The 15,409-nt window shown below is 43.5% G+C and overlaps 2 protein-coding genes across 5 annotated transcripts in view; one reads left to right on the top strand and one right to left on the bottom strand.

Moving 5' to 3' along the window:
• Positions 1-1,907, bottom strand: part of VPS35 (VPS35 retromer complex component) — a 30,470-nt gene extending 28,563 nt beyond the window's left edge. The window contains exon 1 of one of the 2 annotated variants that reach the window (XM_050773422.1): positions 1,810-1,907. Coding sequence is in view for 1 of the 2 variants with exons in the window: in XM_050773421.1 (XP_050629378.1) it covers positions 1,605-1,607 (3 nt within the window). In the remaining variant the exon portion in view is untranslated. Of the gene's footprint in view, positions 1-1,604; positions 1,707-1,809 lie in introns of those variants that run through there. The other variant, XM_050773421.1, reaches the window with a different exon arrangement.
• Positions 676-9,935, top strand: ORC6 (origin recognition complex subunit 6). 3 transcript variants are annotated; one of them, XM_050773427.1, is made up of 7 exons: positions 676-1,177; positions 3,476-3,605; positions 4,833-4,996; positions 5,540-5,629; positions 7,179-7,291; positions 7,708-7,776; positions 9,454-9,935. In XM_050773427.1, the coding sequence occupies exons 2-7, from the start codon at positions 3,558-3,560 to the stop codon at positions 9,579-9,581; spliced, it is 612 nt and encodes a 203-aa protein (XP_050629384.1). In that variant the 5' UTR covers positions 676-1,177; positions 3,476-3,557; the 3' UTR covers positions 9,582-9,935. The 3 variants fall into 3 exon arrangements, with proteins under 3 accessions (XP_050629384.1, XP_050629382.1, XP_050629383.1); XM_050773425.1 differs by lacking the exon at positions 676-1,177 and adding an exon at positions 2,074-2,248; XM_050773426.1 differs by lacking the exons at positions 676-1,177; positions 7,708-7,776 and adding an exon at positions 2,074-2,248.
• The last annotated feature ends 5,474 nt before the right edge of the window (positions 9,936-15,409 follow it).

Raw genomic sequence — 15,409 nt, 5'->3', positions numbered from 1 at the left:
AGTTGACAATGTTAGTAAAGCAATCCACACACTGCATTACGGTTAAGTTCTACAAGCTTATCTCCCACAGTAGCCTCTTAAGTTCGACACTGGAACCCAGTGCCACAGTCCGTGACACTAAAGGCACAAAGATGTTTGATGAATTGAAGTGGATTCTAGAAGTTTAGGGCTTGGAAGGGCCAAAGGGGCAAGTGGATTCTAGAAGTTTAGGGCTTGGAAGGGCCAAAGGGGCCAACACTTTCTTTCGGATGCAAAAGTGCGACACCAAGAAGACTAAACGACCTGCCAAAATTATAGACAGTGACTGTGAAAGAACGAATACTCAAGTTTCCTTTCCCAGTAAAATTCATGAGGACAAGACTGTGTGTCTGGCTGATTGCTCCCAACTGGTTCACCCAACAAAGAATCGGAGTGCGTAATACATCCTCAATTAAGTGTTTTCCATTACAAAACAAAACAATATAAATGTCAATCCATAAACGCTGGGAAACACACAAATCCTAAAGTTAAATTTTGCGCCGGTCTTGTTTCAATCCCCAATTGCAAATATTCTGAGAAACAGACAAAAATCACCTTGTAAGGCAATGTTATATGAAAACAGTATTTGTAAAACACTTAATCCTTTCCGGCACTAAGACAGTTAAAATCTGTTTCCAGGCTTACAGATTTACAGAAGCCTGTCTACACAGAGTAAGATAATTAAAGCGGACACACAGTATATACTCAAAAAATTTATTTGCACAGTGCAGGCTATGTCAAACGCTAATAAAATGCAAGTGACAACTTGCCTTTGTGGGAACCAGACACAAAGATTCACATTTTGAGGAAGTTCAAGTTTACCGGCCAACAGCCACACCACGATTTGCTGCCGTCATAGAGGGGCCCTAAGGAGAAGGACTGCTTCCAGCAAGTCAAATACTTGGATTTCATCAACGGAGAGACAAAAGAGCCAAGGTGCGCCCAACGCACAAATGCTAAAGGAAACAATCAGTCTCCTTTCCGACCGTCAGGATTAGAAGACAGCCTGATTCCTTCCAGGAAATTCATGTAAGCAGGTCCCCAGAACTCGCTGACAAACACTGCAGCCGAAGGCGGGTATGAGGCCAAGAAAAGCCAAGGAACCACTGCGACCCCTCCAGGAGGGCGTGAGGACGGCCGAGCACAACTAGGCACAAAGGTAGAAACGCAACATCTGGGCGGGTCCCGGCGCCAACTCCGATCTCAGGGCCTCCGCGCGCCCAGGGGGCCAGATGCTCAGACCTTGGACTACGGGTCCCCTCGTGGCGGGCAGGCGGCCGATTCCACTTACAGGAGGCCGCAGGCCTTCATGGACCCCAAAGCCTACAGGCCAAGTCACCCCCACAGAGAGGCCGCCCCGTCTCTCAGCAACGGCCGCAGCCAGGAGCCGCCGCCCACCCCGGCCCGGATCAGCCTGCCCGCGGCCTTTCTCCTCCTGTCCCCTATCCCGCAGGCCAAATCGGGCTGGTCTTAGTCCCGAACGGTCTTTGGGGCCTCTTCTCCACTCGCTGGGGTCCGGGGCGGTGGGAGAGAGCAGGGGCTACAAGGAGGGTCGGCTAGGGTGCTACTGCCCCCTCAACACTCACCATGGCGACTCCCCAGAGCCTGCAGCAAGGAGCACCCACCCCGCGCGGAACCTCCCGCGGTCATGTGACGCTGCGGCCCCTCCAAGCCCCGCCCTCTCTAGCCCCACCCCCGGGCCCTACAGGCTGCTCATTGATTGGCCTACTTCTAGGAACCGAAGTCTCGCGTGCTTATTGGCCCCGGCCACTTAACGCTAGATGGACGGACCTGGGCGCCAGCCAATCTCACCACAGCGTGTGAGAGTGGGCGGTCGGTGCAGCGCAGTGGGGATCCCCCGGCGGCAGACAGGAGACAACAGAAGGGAAAGGCAGTGTGTGATGAGTTTGTCAAGAAGAAAGGAATGGAAGGAGGGAAAGCCTACAAGTCCACATTCACCATATCTGCCTTGGCGAGTGGGCTAGTGATGCGCATGCGCAAAAGGAAGACCCTGATTGGCTTGTGGGACGGTCTCAACGTCCTGTCCCAACCAATCCACATGCGCCGGGGGTGGGGCCTGGCTCTGACTGGCTGCTGCAGCCTTTGCGCGCGGGTTTCATTGCCCCGGGGCTTTCGCCCGAGTTGTTCGCTTTAGTCCCGGCGCTATGGGGTCGGAGCTGATCGGGCGCCTAGCCCGGCGCCTGGGCCTTGCCGAGCCCGACATGCTGAGGTGAGTTCGGCTGCGCAAGACCAGGGCTGGGCTCCCGCCTCGCGGCCCTCGGCCCTCAGGCGAGGCCGGCGCCCTTCCCAGGCGTCGGGCGGCGCGGAAGTGACGGGGGGCGCTGGGGCCGCGCGGGGTTTAGGGCCTACTTCAAGAGAAACTTCCCGGCCGTAAGCTTGAATGAGATGGCAAGAAGGGCGATAGCAAACGGTGATGGCAAACGTTCCTGGGAACAGCCAGCCCTGTCCGCGGGTAGCACGGTGGTAGAAAAATGAGCCAGGGAGAACTTGCCGCTCATTCCGCCAACGCCTACTGCAGTCGGGTTTACAGCAGGGAACCAGACAACGCGGCGCAGACTCCGTTGTCTATAAGGGCGAGGACCTTAACCGGGCCGTGTGCCAGAACCACTGGGCGTGGGGTGGAGCGCGGCCTAGCGGCTGCCTTTAACAAAACAACAACAAAAACTCGGAAAAGCGGGCGCTGTTCCCGCTGAGGCCGGATTGATGGCAGGTGCTAGGCGAGGAAAGATATGGCAAGAGCTGCCCAGGCAGGGACGACAGCTCCTGCAAAAGCCTTGAGATGGGAAGCGGGATCCGGGGTTCGAAATAAAGCCATTGTAGCTAAAACGTGGAGCAGTCGGGCGAGGGAAGGCAAGGAATAGAGCCCTTAAAAGATTTGAAGACACACCTACAAGACTCGGTAGTCGTTTAGAACAGTGGTTCTCAAAATGTGGTTCCTGGGCCAGCAACAGCCATATCATCTTGTCTCTTGTTAGAAATACAAATTCTTCGGTCCCACCTCAAGCCTACTGATCAGTAACTCGGCCTGGGACCCAGTAATTTGTTTTCACAAGCCCCCAAGGTGATTCTCGCCTACAATCAAGTTTAAGAACTACTGATTTAAAGGAAATAGGAGGAAAGGAGGAACCCTGGTCTAACCTGCCTGCCTCTGTGATAGTTCATGCTTGTTCCAGTAATGGAGGGAGGAAAGAAGGGTTATTTTTTTGTCGAAATTTAACTTCCTTTTGCCTGAAAGCATTTGAGCACAGTGATGTTTGGAGTCGGTGCTGGTTCTGTCTTCCTCTCCCCAGAGGTATGACCTTCATTCCCAGCCCCAGATAAACATGCCACAGGAGTTAGGTTTAGTGTGAAGCTCACCAGGCTGTATTCATTGTTTACCAACGTGTTGAGCAAACTTCTGAATAAGTTGTAGCAAACACACTGCCCTTTTAACCAGGAAAGCAGAGGAGTACTTGCGCCTGTCCCGGCTGAAGTGTGTCGGCCTCTCTGCGCGCACCACGGAGACCAGCAGTGCAGTCATGTGCCTGGACCTTGCAGCTTCCTGGATGAAGTGTCCCTTGGACAGGGTAAGTAGGTCCCACCGAATGTCTGAATAATCCAGTGTAACAGTGAAGCTCTTTTAACTTTTGGTTGAACTAAACCCCAGTAAAATCCCTTGTTTTAGATTGGTCTGGCTATTCTTGTATGTTATTCTGGAAATACTGTAGAATCATTTTGCTTTGGAAAAAAATTTTGCCATGTTTTCTTTACTCATCACTGTTTTCCCTGACCACCTCTTTCTCGGCTGGAGGCCATCTTCCACACTGCTGCTAGCATTACCCTCGTTTTAAAGCACGTCCAAACCCCTGTGCTTTTCTTCCAATGTCACAGTGTTTGAGAGAACAAGCTTTGGGGTCAGGAGGAGTTGCGTGTTGAGATTAAATCTCCACACTAGCTAGTTCTGTTAGCCTCCAGTGTCCTCATCCATAAAGTGAAGATAAAATCCAATTTCGCTGGATTATTGTGAGGAGGATTAAACGTACATAACACCGTTAACACGGTACCTGTGTCATAATGTTACACTCATTAAATGGTAATATTAAAAACAAAGCTTTGCTGATGACCATCAAACCCTCCAGCCTCTCTTGAATCCTGGCCTCAAGCTACAGTATTCACTTAACAGACTCTTCACTTCAATGATTTGTGGCTTTGAAAATGCAATACCTTGTTTTTTCCTGTAGTACTCTTCTGGTAAACTATTTGTCTTACATGACCCTGTCTTATTGTTACATTGAAACTTTACTCAAGTCTCCCAGACAGAGCTGGTTTCCCACAGTGGAGCCTCCTGTTTCTTTTCCTACTTTCCTTTTCCTCTTTCTCACACACACACACACACACACACACACACACACACCGCCCCATCCCGTCCCTACTCCACTCCCACTACTTCTCTCCTTCCTTTTCCCAATAAATAACAGTTAGCACCTTTGTATAAACACAAGTAACCATATATGTGTTTCCTGTGGTTTTTTACTGCCTGTTTGACTATGTTAGTATTGTGTTATAATTTTAAATCATCTGTGCATATGCATGGCTGCCTGCTTTTGTATAGTTTGAACTCTTTGAAAGCAGTACTTCCTCAGCCTGACATAATTACCAATTTTTTTACTAAATGAAGCTAAACCTTTAGGTATTAAGGTTTGCCACAAAATTAACTTTGAAAAGTTATACTGCTTATTAAACAAGTGTTTAAGGGTACTAATATATAGAATGTAAAGTTTTTATGATTTGTGTATGTGTGTTTCCTTTCACAGGCTTATTTAATTAAACTTTCTGGTTTGAACAAGAAGACATATCAGAGCTGTCTTAAATCGTTTGAGTGTTTACTGGGCCTGAATTCAAATATTGGAATAAGAGACCTAGCTGTACAGTTTAGCTGTACAGAAGCAGTGAATATGGCATCAAAGATACTAAAAAGGTATGGGGCATAAAGAACCTTAATTGAAAATGTATACCAATAGGCGGGGTGTGGTGGCTCACACCTGTAATCCCAGCACTTTGGGAGGCTGAGTAGGGTGGATCATGTGGTCAGGAGTTCAAGACCAGCCTGGCCAACGTGATGAAACCCCATTTCTACTAAAAATACAAAAATTAGCTGGGCATGGTGTCATGCACCTGTAATCCCAGCTACTCGGGAGGCTGTGACAGGAGAATTGCTTGACCCCAGGAGGTGGAGGTTGCAGTAAGCTGAGAATGCATCACTGCACTCCAGCCTGGATGACAAAGCAAGACTTCATGGTGGGGGGTGGGGAGTGGGGCGCACCAGAAAATTTATACTGATAGATACAAATTATCCGTTGTCCTATTCTGGTTAATTTTCAGTCTTAAAAAAATAACTCATGTTAAGTGACAGCACACATATCTCATCCGTTTTAAAAGCTGGTAAGTTCTGGTTTGCACTTTCAGTCTCTTTTCAAATAATATTTTCTAACAGATAATTCTGCAATAACTTCTCCTTTAGCTATGAGTCCAGTCTTCCCCAGACACAGCAAGTAGATCTTGACTTATCCAGGCCACTTTTCACTTCTGCTGCACTGCTTTCAGCATGCAAGTAAGTATTTTATTAAACATTCAGTAAAGTTACCAATTTACAAGTTGGTTTTTCATCCCCAAGGAATACTTCTAATTTAGTTGATATCAATTCAGAGCATATTTTCCCCTAGAAATAATATTAGGAATATTGGCCAAGTGACCATATTCCTAGTTTATCCCATAATGTAGCTAACAACTTGGAACTAGTGTGGTCAGAATTCCACCAGCCAAATAGCAGCTGTATACATATGCTGGGAATTCTGATTTCAGCCTGCCTTTTATAAGAGATGATATCTCTTATAAAAGAGATATCATTAAAACAATCTTCATATGTGATTTTCTGCTCGTATATTTTTTAAAGTACTGGCTGGGCCAGGCATGGTGGCTCCTGCCTGGAATCCCAACACTTTGGGAGGTGGAGGCAGGAGGACTGCTTGAGGCAAGGAGTTCAAGACTAGCCTAGACAACATAGTGAGACCCGAATCTCTTAAGAAAAAAAAAAAATAGCTGGGTGTCAATGCATGCCTCTAGTCCTGGCTTCTCAGCTACTCAGGAGGCTGAGGCTGAATTCTCACTGGAGCCTAGGAGTTCTTGGTTATAGTGAACTGTGGTCATGCTACTACACTGCAGCCTAGGCAACACAGCAACACCCTGTCTCTAAAAAAAAAAAAAAAAAAAGCACTGGCTACAACTGTTCTTCAAGGAATTTATAACATATTTTAGTGATAAATTCTCACATCTGAATCTTAGAATTGTGGGTTATCTATGTGTATACTGAAATGTTACCTTGGAAATATTAGTAATAGTTGATATCTTTGTCTAAAATTGTCTTGTTTTTATCTTGCCAGAAAACTCCTTAGAAAACAAAATGTAGTTGGCCCTTAAAGAATGGATTTCTCACTGCCTACTCACTAATTTTGGTATGCTTGGCTCTATTAGCTACATACCTAGGAGTATTAATTGGCATTTGTAGAAAACATCTCTTCAATTCAACAAAAGTATGTGCATATAAAGAGGGAATGTAGCTGTTATTGTAGAAAACAGTGAGACTAGTCAACCCTACTTTCGAAACCATATTATGCTGAGTAAGAAAAGGTCTTGACAGGTCTATTATCCTGAAGAAAAAGCTTATTTTGTGTTTGTAATTAGTGGTTGCTGTGGAGTGTTACTAGGAGAGTTTATTTTCAGGGTGGGGTGGGGTTGTTACATTCCTGTAATATAAATATAAATATCCTGTGAGTTAAAACGAGTGGAACATTCAAAAGTCCTATGATTGTCATTCATTAAATTAATCTGAGATTTACTAAAGAGTTCTAAAAGTCACGAAACACTACAGCAAATGTCTTTTATGTACTCCTTTTGTTATAAAACAGATCCCATGTGCATTTTAACTCTCAGTCCAATAAACAACTAAACAACTTAGCACAGATAATAACATGTTTGGAATGAAGGAAAAAACTAGAGGCTCTTAAAGCATGGTCAAAAAGAAAGTAAGTTGATTATCTGGTTGCCCAGAGAAGAAAACTGTACAGGTTTTGAGAAAAGCAACTTGTGAAATTGTTTCGTAGGATTCTAAAGCTGAAAGTGGATAAAAACAAAATGGTAGCCACATCCGGTGTAAAAAAAGCTATATTTGATCGACTGTGTAAACAACTAGAGAAGATTGGACAGCAGATCGACAGTAAGTATTCTGTAGTTCAAGAATGTGTCATTTGAAAATGTAGTACTTTTGTTTGTGAAAGTCAAATATTTTCAAATGTGTAAACTGGCTGCTTCCTAAATTCTGTATTACATGTGGACCAGGTATGTTTTTATTGATGTTTCTAACCTATGACTCCATGAATCTATGCCTGGAAAATAGATTCTTTATTAACATGTTCCCATGTTAAATACCAGCCTGTAGATACATAAGCCAGGATAGAAATGATTCTCAAGTCTGACAAGAGAAGCCAAAGAAAAGAGAAGTCTAAGATCATTTGTCTTCTCCTTCTCATATTTGATCAGTTAAGGTGTCTAATTTTATTTGTGATCCAAAACATGCCCAAATACTGAAATTGAGGACAGGAGAAAAATTAACCTTGAATACACTTCTTAAAGGAGAACCTGGAGATTTAGCTGCTCCACCACGGAAGAAAAAGAAGATAGTGGTTGAAGCCCCAGCCAAGGGTAAGTTTTACTAACACGGTACTGACATTGACATTTTATGCAGTGAACAGCCTAGTGCTGCTCTAGCAGGTTGCCTGACAGGAGTCCAGTTTTAAGTAAATTCTGACTGTGAATCATTTGATAAGACCAGTTTTCCAAGCAATCAATAATGGAAGTAACATCAGTATTGGGTAATTAAGAATATGTCTGGTCTGGCACAGTGGCTTATTCCTGTAATCCCAGCACTTTGGGAGGCTGAGGCGGGAGGATTGCTTGAGCCCAAGAGTGCGAAACCAGCCTGGGCAGCTACAGCTAGGTATTTGTCTTACCTGGGCATGGTCTGATGGGAAGTCTCTAGTTGTACAGCCAGTCAGCTGGTTGGTTGGTTGGTTGTGATTGGCTGGGGATTATTTTTGTCTTTCAGAGGTTCTTTTCCCCCCACAAAAAAAAAAAAAAAAAAAAAAAAAAGTTTCCAAGTTAAGTTCCAGGTTGCTTATAAGAGCTTTAGCTACAAAGACAATCTCAGGCAAATGGCTGCATTATTGTTTTTTTGAGACGGAGTCTGGCTCTGTCACGCAGGCCGGAGTGCAGTGGTGCGATCTCGGCTCACTGCAAGCTCCGCCTTCCGGGTTCACGCCATTCTCCTGCCTCAGCCTCTCGAGTAGCCGGGACTACAGGCGCCCGCCACCACGCCCGGCTAATTTTTTGTGTTTTTCAGTAGAGACGAGGTTTCACTGTGTTAGCCAGGATGGTCTCAATCTCCTGACCTCGTGATCCGCCCGCCTTGGCCTCCCAAAGTGCTGGGATTACAGGCGTGAGCCACCGCGCCCAGCGCATTATTGTTTTAATATCACCTACCAGCTATGTGATTTTTTGTCTGTTTTTTGGTTTTTTTTTTTTTTTTTTTTGAGGCATGGCCTGGTTCTCTCACCCATGCTAGAGTGCAGTGGCACGGTCTCAGCTCACTGCAGCCTCCCCCTCCTGAGCTCAAACCATCCTCCCACCTCACCCTCCTGCATAGCTCGGACTACAGGCATGTGCTACCACAACTGGCTAATTTTTGTATTTTTGGTAGAGATGGGATCTCAACTATGTTGTCCAGGCTGGTCTTGAACTCCTGGGCTCAAGTGATCGGCCCCCTTCGCCTCCCAAAGTGCTAGGATTGCAGGCATGAGCCATTATGCCCTGCCACTGGCTATGGGATTCTAAGAAAGTCTGTAATTTCTGTGAGCCTCAGTTTCCTGATCTATAAAATGTGATTAATATTATCGCCTATTATGGAGTGTAGTAGGGGTTAAAGGAAATAATGCCATTTAAAGTACTTGGTTCAGTGCCTCTCAAGCACCAGTTAAGTGCTTGATAGACGTTAGCTATTGTTAGATGTCTTGGAATGCTTGGAGTGTAAGGGAGAGAAAAAAGTGATAGCTAAGCTAGGTGTGGTAGTGTGAGCCTATAGTCCCAGCCATGGTCCCAGTTACTCAGGAGGTGGAGGTGGGAGGATCATTTGAACCTAGGAGTTTGAGTGCAGCCTGAGCAACATTACAAGACCCCATCTCAAAAAAAGTGATAACTGCTGTTTCTCCACTTCATTTCAGTGTCTTCTTTTCTATTTTAGACAATTTAAACAGGTTTACCTTTTTTTAAATTTCATTTCTAAGCATAAGAATTTTGAAATTGCTTTTGATGATTTTCTGTCAGAAATGAAGAAGGTAGAGGAGATGCCACATAAACCACAGAAAGATGAAGATCTGACACAGGATTATGAAGAATGGAAAAGAAAAATTTTGGAAAATGCTGCCAATGCTCAAAAGGCTACAGCAGAGTAATTTCAGCTTCCAGACTGGTATGCATTCCAAACTGATAGTACATTGCCACCTCCAGGAAGACTTGAGAGCTTTGGGATTTTGTTTAAACTTTTATAACAAGGATCCTAAGACTATTGCCTTAATAGCAAAGCAGCCTACCCGGAGGCTAAGTCTGGGCAGTGGGCTGGTCCCTGGTGTGGGCATTAGACCAGCCACAGCGCCTGATTGGTATAGCCTCATGCGCTCTCCTACAAAATGGAATTGGAGGCCGGGTGCAGTGGCTCATGCCTGTAATCCCAGCACTTTGGGAGGCCGAGGTGGGTGGAGCTCGAGACCAACCTGGCCAACGTGGTGAAATCCCGTCTCTACTAAAAATATAAAAAGTAGCCAGGTATGGTGGTACGTGCCTGTAATCCCAGCTCCTCAGTAGGCTGAGACAGGAGCATCACTTGAACCTGGGAGGCGGAGGTTGCAGTGAGCCGAGATCACACCACCACACTCTAGCCTGGATGACAGAGCGAGACTTATCTCTAAATAAATAAATAAATAAATGGAATTGGAGTCATTTTGCTTTGTTTTAAATAAATGGCAGTCCCTTGTCTTATTCAGAATATAAAATTCAGTCTGAAAGACATCTTACAGATTTTTACTTCAGGTTTTGTGCGAGGTATTTATTGTACAGCCTAACTTAATAAATGTTATTTGTATATGCATTCAAGTTGTACTTGTCATCAGTTTGGGGGAATCCTTCTTATGCTCAAAGCTATGTCTCCTCTATCAGGTTCCTGTCCACTGAGCCACACTGCCCGCCAGACCACAAACTCAGATCAGACTTTAAAACCCTGCTCAGCCACTTATCACCTGTGAAACCTTTAGCAAATTAATTAACTTTTTTATGCCTCATCTATAAAGTAGGAATAGAAATGGTACCACCTCATAGATAATATGGAGGAGTTTCTGAGCCAATACATATAAAGCATTTAGCACAGTACCTGCTATGAGTAAGCATTTAGAAAATATTAGAATAGAGAAAGAATCTCACATATGGAGGTCTCATAATGAATTAAACATTAGCACCTTTTTAAAAAATCAAGTTTTTCTTTTTTAATGTCTACATATTGAAAAATGTAAACTTAGTAAATACTACTTGTTTTAAGACTATGGAAGAGGACCGTTTCATGGATGGTAAGAAGTTGCTAAAGGCATCATGCCAGACATGATTTTAACTAAAATTAAGAATATATGATATAATTAAATATTTCCATGATAAAGGGATTACATCCAAATGTTTTAAAATCTACTTAGAATGGCATCAGTAATAATAATGGTTGCCTTTTTTCTGCTACAAGTAATGAATACCTGCTACATAGATCTAGAATGACTAAAGGTGATGTCTCTTTTTTCCCCCCTACCCTTTTTAGTTTTAGAACTTTAGCAGACTAAGGCTAAAGAAATACCACAATCAAATGATCCCAACATAAGCATGTCTGGCAAGGCCTGTGGTATTGGGGAATAAACATGAGCTTTGGAATCACACACACTTGGGTTTAAATTCTGGCTCTGCTACTTCTCCCCTAACAAAAGCCCAAAATCTCACTGAGCCTGTTTTCCTATTTATAAAATAGAAAAGCTGGGCACAGTGGTGTGCACCTACAGTCACAGCTACTCAGGGGCCGAGGCAGGAGGATCACTTGAGCCAAAGAGTTTAAGTCTGTAGTATGCTATGATCACACCTGTGAATAGCCACTGCACTCCAGCCTGGGCAATATAGGGAGACCCCATCGCTTAAAAAAAAAAAAGAATAACAATAGCTAAAGTAGAAATACCTGCCTTGTGAGGATTAAAGTTATTATTGTATTTGTGAAGTGCACTTTGGGAGGCTGAGGCAGGCAGATTGCCTGAGCTCAGGAGTTCAAGACCATCCTGGGCAATATGGCGAAACCCTGTCTCTACTAAAAATACAAAAAATTAGCCAGGTGTGGTGGCTCGTGCCTGTAGTCCTAGCTATGCAGGAGGCTGAGGCACAAGAATTGCTTGAACCCGGGAGGTGGAGGTTGCAGTGAGCCGAGATCGTGCCACAGCACTCCAGGCTGGGTGACAGACGAGACTATCTCAAAAAAACAGAAGCTATGTAATTTGTTATTTGGTGCCAAGATTTAGATTTCTAGCTCCCAGCCTACATCTTTGTCCTATGCTGGATGCTTCCTGCCTTCGAACATCAGACTTCAAGTTCCTCAGTTTTGGAACTCAGACTGGCTCTCCTTGCTCCTCAGCTTGCAGACAGCCTATTGTGGGACCTTGTGATCATGTAAGTTAATACTTCATAAACTCCCCTTTATATACATATATATACACACACATATACGTATATATATGTATATATACGTATATGTGTGTGTATATATATCTTCTGTCCATCTAGAGAACCCTGACTAATACAGATGCTTACTAGTTAGTGAATTCATGTGTTTCAGTACTGTTATAAACACTTTTTGGAAGCTCACTTCTTTAACAGTTCTTCATGGTTTAACTGATTTAAACGGTTTTTTTGTCATGTTTTCAAATACAACAGTAAAGAGGACAGTATAATGAAACCCATACACATCACCTAGACCCAAATTATTAGATGTTGCCATACTTGCTTAACTATACCTTCCTTTTTCTCTGAAGTCATTTAACCACATTGCCAATATCACACCTCACAAAATTAATAGTAACTCTATCATCAAATGTGAAATTCATAATCTAAATGTCTCAAAAATATCTTTTTATTGTTTGCTCAAATCAGGGTCAACACAAGGTTCACACTTGACATTAAGTTGTGAATTTTTAATTATAAAAGTAATACATGCGGGCCAGGCACAGTGGCTTACACCTGTAATCCTAGCACTTTGGGAGGCCGAGGTGGGCAGATCACGAGGTCAAGAGATCAAGACCATCCTGGCCAGCATGGTGAAAGCCTGTCTCTACTAAAAATACAAAAATTAGCTGGGCGTGGTGGCGCATGCCTATAGACCCAGCTACTCGGGAGACTGAGGCAGGAAAATCGCTTGAACTCAGGAGGCGGATGTTGCAGTGAGCCGAGATTGCGCCACTGCACTCCAGCCTGGCAACAGAGCAAGACTCCATCTTGAAAAAAAAAAAAAAAGGAATACGTGCTTATTGTTTAAAAAAAAAAAAAAAAAAAAAAAAAAAAAAAAGATTCAAAAGGTTCAGAAAGATAAATGAAAAGTGGAATTCCACCTCTTCCAATCACCCACTTTTCACATTCCACTGTTAAGTTTCTTGCATATCCTACAATTTTTTAATGCACATATAAGCATATGTCTCTTCACAAATGGGATGATACCATATATACATTCTATAATTTTTTTAAGAAAAAATGGCTTTCAGTATATCTAGATCTATCTATAACAGCTGTGAGGTATTCCACTATATGGATGTGGCAAAATTCATTTAACTAAAACCAAACTAATAGGCATGTGTTGGTTGTTTCTACTGGGCCATTAGCAACTGTGCTATAGTAAACATCATTTTGCATAAATCTCTATACAATTGTTCAAGTACAGAGGGATAAATTTCTAGAAATAAAATTACTGGATGAAAGAAAGCATGGGCATGACTTTTATTTGGATACATATCCATCAAAAGTGGGAGAATGCCATTTTCCCCACACCCTCACCAATTCTTCACCAATCTGACAGGTGAAAAGAGGGGGCCCCAACTACCTTTTCGAGTTTCTCTGCCCAGCAGTTTCCAGTGACTGTACATGCACATGGAAAAGTCCCATTAGAAATAGTTGACCCAACACAGTTGCAATTAAATATTTGAGCTAAGTACATACTAGCAAAGTACTAAAATCCAGAAAAACTCAAGCTTCATAAAACCTCAAATTTCAAATCAGGGATGCTAAAATCCACATAGCTCACTTGTGTGGGCCTGGCCTAAACAGACCCCTCAAAGGAACTTTGGAGGGAAATTGTTTCTCTAGGTAAGGAATAACAGCATAAAGGGAAAAAAATTAAAATTGATAGATACAGGATTCTTTCTAGATCTGCCCTGTCCAATATAAATGCCACTAACCACATGTGGCTATTAAACACTTAAAATGTGGCTAGTGCAACTGCAGAACTGAATTTCTAATTTTATTTGATTTTAATACAGGTAAAAGTGGATACTTCAGTTATTGGAAAACTGTGAGTTATATTTCAAACAACTTGAGTATGTAAATACATTTTTCCACAGTAAGTTTTAAGAAATCTAAATACAGGCCGGGCGCGGTGGCTCAAGCCTGTAATCCCAGCACTTTGGGAGGCCGAGGCAGGTGGATCACGAGGTCAGGAGATCGAGACTATCCTGGCTAACATGGTGAAACCCCGTCTCTACTAAAAATACAAAAAACTAGCCGGGCATGGTGGCGGGCGCCTGTAGTCTCAGCTACTTGGGAGGCTGAGGCGGGAGAATGGCGTGAACCCGGGAGGCGGAGCTTGCAGTGAGCCGAGATCACGCCACTGCACTCCAGCCTGGGAGACACAGCGAGACTCCGTCTCAAAAAAAAAAAAAAGAAATCTAAATACAGATTACGTACGTCTGATGAAAACCTAGCATCTGAATTGACAAGATTTTTTGTGTGGGGGGGGTGGGGGATGGGGACAAAGTTTTGCTCTGCCACCCAGGCTGGAGTGCAGTAGTGTGATCTCAGCTCACTGCAACCCCTGCCTCCTGTTTAAGTGATTCTTGTGCCTTAGCCTCCCAAGTAGCTGGGATTACAGGTATGCACTACCATGCCCAGCTAATTTTTGTATTTTTAGAGATGGGGTTTTACCATGTTGGCCAGGCTGGTCTCGAACTCTTGGCCTCAAGCAATCTGCCCACCTTGGCCTCCCAAAGTGCTGGGATTACAGATGTGAGCCACCATGCCCAGCCTTGACATGTGTTTTTAAGTGTAAAGTATACCAGATTTTGGAGACTTAGTATGAGAAAAAGAATAAAAATCTCTTTTTTTTGAGACAGAGTTTTGCTCTTATTGCCCAGGCTGGAGTTCAATGGCGGATTCTTGGCTCACTGCAACCTCCACCTTCTGGATTCAAGCGATTCTCTGGCCCTAGCCTCCCTAGTAGCTGGTAAAATATCTCAATTTTATCTTGATTATGTATTGAAATATTTTTGATACACTAACATATAAATTATTAAAATTGATTTTCAATGAGTTTTGTTAGAGAAGCTACTAGAAATGTTTTAATTATGTGTATAGCCTGTACTATATTTTTGTTGGGCAGTGCTGCTCTAGATATGGTAATTAACTACCTTTTTCTGGGGAGATGATTCTAGCATTCTCCAGAATCTTAAGTCCAAAGGAGGGTATGAACCACAATAGAACTACAAAATACACACTCTAGCTCCTTCTGGAGGCTGCCCTCAAAAAACCTTTTAAGGAAAGATAACTGACATTTAAAAAATAAGACATTTTACCAAATCACTGTCACTGTCTCATCAAAGGACAACTTCCAGCAGCTGTGTCTTCTGATGTTCATTCTTCAGCTGACCAACTTGGAGCAGGCCTACACTTGCTGATACTGAAACTGTTCCCAACGAGGGTTAGCCTTCCAGAGGAAACTTAACAACCTGAGAACTGCAGCAGCAGGATAACCTCTCCACCTGCCTACCTCTCCATCAAAAAAGAAGAGCCTCTGTTTTGGAACAAAAATCCTGAAAGGTGGTGAAACTGTTGCATATCTCATTAAAATCTAAAATTCACAACATTGACTAAAGCTGCTCACCTGAGGCTAAGCACAGTGGCTCACGCCTATATTCCCAGCTCTTTGGGAGGCCAAGACAGGTGGATCACC

Source organism: Macaca thibetana, chromosome 20 (assembly GCF_024542745.1).
Source record: "Macaca thibetana thibetana isolate TM-01 chromosome 20, ASM2454274v1, whole genome shotgun sequence".
Taxonomy (NCBI): Eukaryota; Metazoa; Chordata; class Mammalia; order Primates; family Cercopithecidae; genus Macaca; species Macaca thibetana.
This window is presented reverse-complemented; position numbering and strand designations above follow the sequence as displayed.